Source organism: Natator depressus, chromosome 24, assembly GCF_965152275.1.
Source record: "Natator depressus isolate rNatDep1 chromosome 24, rNatDep2.hap1, whole genome shotgun sequence".
Lineage (NCBI taxonomy): Eukaryota > Metazoa > Chordata > Testudines > Cheloniidae > Natator > Natator depressus.
Window position 1 is genome coordinate 15,897,657 of NC_134257.1, and position 1,795 is coordinate 15,899,451.

The following is a 1,795-nucleotide window of genomic DNA, read 5'->3' on the forward strand; positions in this document are numbered from 1 at the left end:
CAGCCCGCCCCGATCACTAGACCCCACATTTGATGATGATATTTATGAAAATTTCCCTCTGAGTAACAGCCACTTCCCTGTCCTCCGAGCTGCCTGCTTGCCCCCACCCCTGCAGCCCATCCCCGTGTGTTTGCTCACGCGATCTCGTGCATCCCAGGCCCTCCAATCTCTCCAGCACTGCCCCCCCCCCCCCCCGCCTGCCACTGGCTAAACAGGAAACTGAGCTAAATAAATACTTCAGCCGGCTACATAAATTCCAGCCTTATGTCTAGTGTCAGCTTATGGAACGGGAGCCCCGAGCTTATTCTCATGGATACGGGTAAGGAGGGCTGGGAGCCAGGACCCCTCGGTTCAATCCCCAGGCCTGGCAGGGGAGCGGGATCTAGTGGGTTGGAGCTGGGGGGGGGGCTGGGAGCCAGGACTCCCGGGTTGAATCCCCAGGCCTGGCAGGGGAGCGGGATCTAGTGGGTCGCAGCGGGGGGGCTGGGAGCCAGGGCTCCTGGGTTCCTTCAGCAACTGATGAGCCCATTCTCCTCTGTAGGAGCTGAGAAGATGGATTTGACAAGTTCCGTCCCACTGTTTCTCATTGTCTACATCTTCACCTTCCTGATCGGCCTCCCATCCAACCTCCTGGCCTTCTACACCTTCCTGGTGAAGGTCCGCCAGAAACCCACCCCCGTCGACATCCTTCTCCTCAACCTCACCATTTCCGACATCTTCCTCCTCATCTTCCTCCCCTTCAAGATGGTGGAGGCCATCTCACATATGAAGTGGAGCTTGCCCACTTTCCTCTGCCCAATCACCAACTTCGTCTTCTACAGTAGCATCTACATCAGCTCCCTCTTTCTCATGGCCGTCAGCATTGAGCGCTACTTGGGGGTGGCCTTTCCCATCAAGTACAAGCTCCGGCGCCGGCCAGCCTATGCCACCGCCGCCTCTGTGGTCTTCTGGGTGGTGGGCTCTGCCCACTGCAGCATCGTCTACATTGTTCAATTCCTAGACCAGAGCCAGAACAGGACTGCATCCTCCAACTGCTACTATAATTTCACCACTAGCCAGCTCCAGGTCCTCCTCCCTTTCCGGCTGGAGCTCTTCCTGGTCCTCTTCTGTCTCCCCTTCACTGTCACCATCTTCTGCTATGTCAACTTCATCCGCATCCTGGTGGCCTTGCCCAACATCCCGGCTCGGAGGAAGCGGCGGGCCGTGGGCCTGGCCATGGCCACCTTGTTCAACTTCATATTCTGCTTCGCCCCCTACAACCTGTCTCACGTGGTGGGCTTTGTCCAGAAAAAGAGCCCCGAATGGAGGGTGTGTGCTCTTCTCCTCAGCACCCTCAACACCGCCTTGGACCCCATCATCTTCTACTTCTCCTCCACTGCCGTCAAACGGGCCTTCACAAAGTGCCTGGCCAGCCTGTGGCACAAACTCAGTACCTTCGTGGCCCGGTGCCATCTCCCCTGCTTGACTTGTTGCGCGGAAGGAGGCAGAGAGGTGGAGGCGGCCAGTGGGGACGAGACTGAGGGGTCAACGACTTGACTCCCAGGATGAGACTGACTCTCTGTTTCCTCCGCAGAGCCTTCCTTGTTCCATGTGCCGCAGGAGCAAGAGATCCTGCACTTGAGCCAGGGCGGCATCTTCTGTCCTTCCCTGCACCTCCCGAGAGGGCCGTCCTTCCTTAGACAGCAGCGTGCGGCGGGGCTTGAAGTTGGTGCCCAACTTCCACAAGGCTTTGGACTACTTGAGCTTTAATGTGGTTGGCCAAACTTGGCTCCAGAGGACTTTGGCTGACCTGAAG

The 1,795-nt window shown here is 57.9% G+C and overlaps 1 protein-coding gene across 1 annotated transcript; it reads left to right on the forward strand.

Moving 5' to 3' along the window:
* The first annotated feature begins 300 nt into the window (after nucleotides 1–300).
* On the forward strand, nucleotides 301–1,536 carry LOC141977193 (free fatty acid receptor 2-like). The gene is made up of 2 exons (XM_074938551.1): nucleotides 301–319; nucleotides 542–1,536. Exons 1-2 carry the CDS (start codon nucleotides 310–312, stop codon nucleotides 1,534–1,536), a joined length of 1,005 nt encoding a protein of 334 aa, XP_074794652.1. The 5' UTR covers nucleotides 301–309.
* Nucleotides 1,537–1,795: the final 259 nt, after the last annotated feature.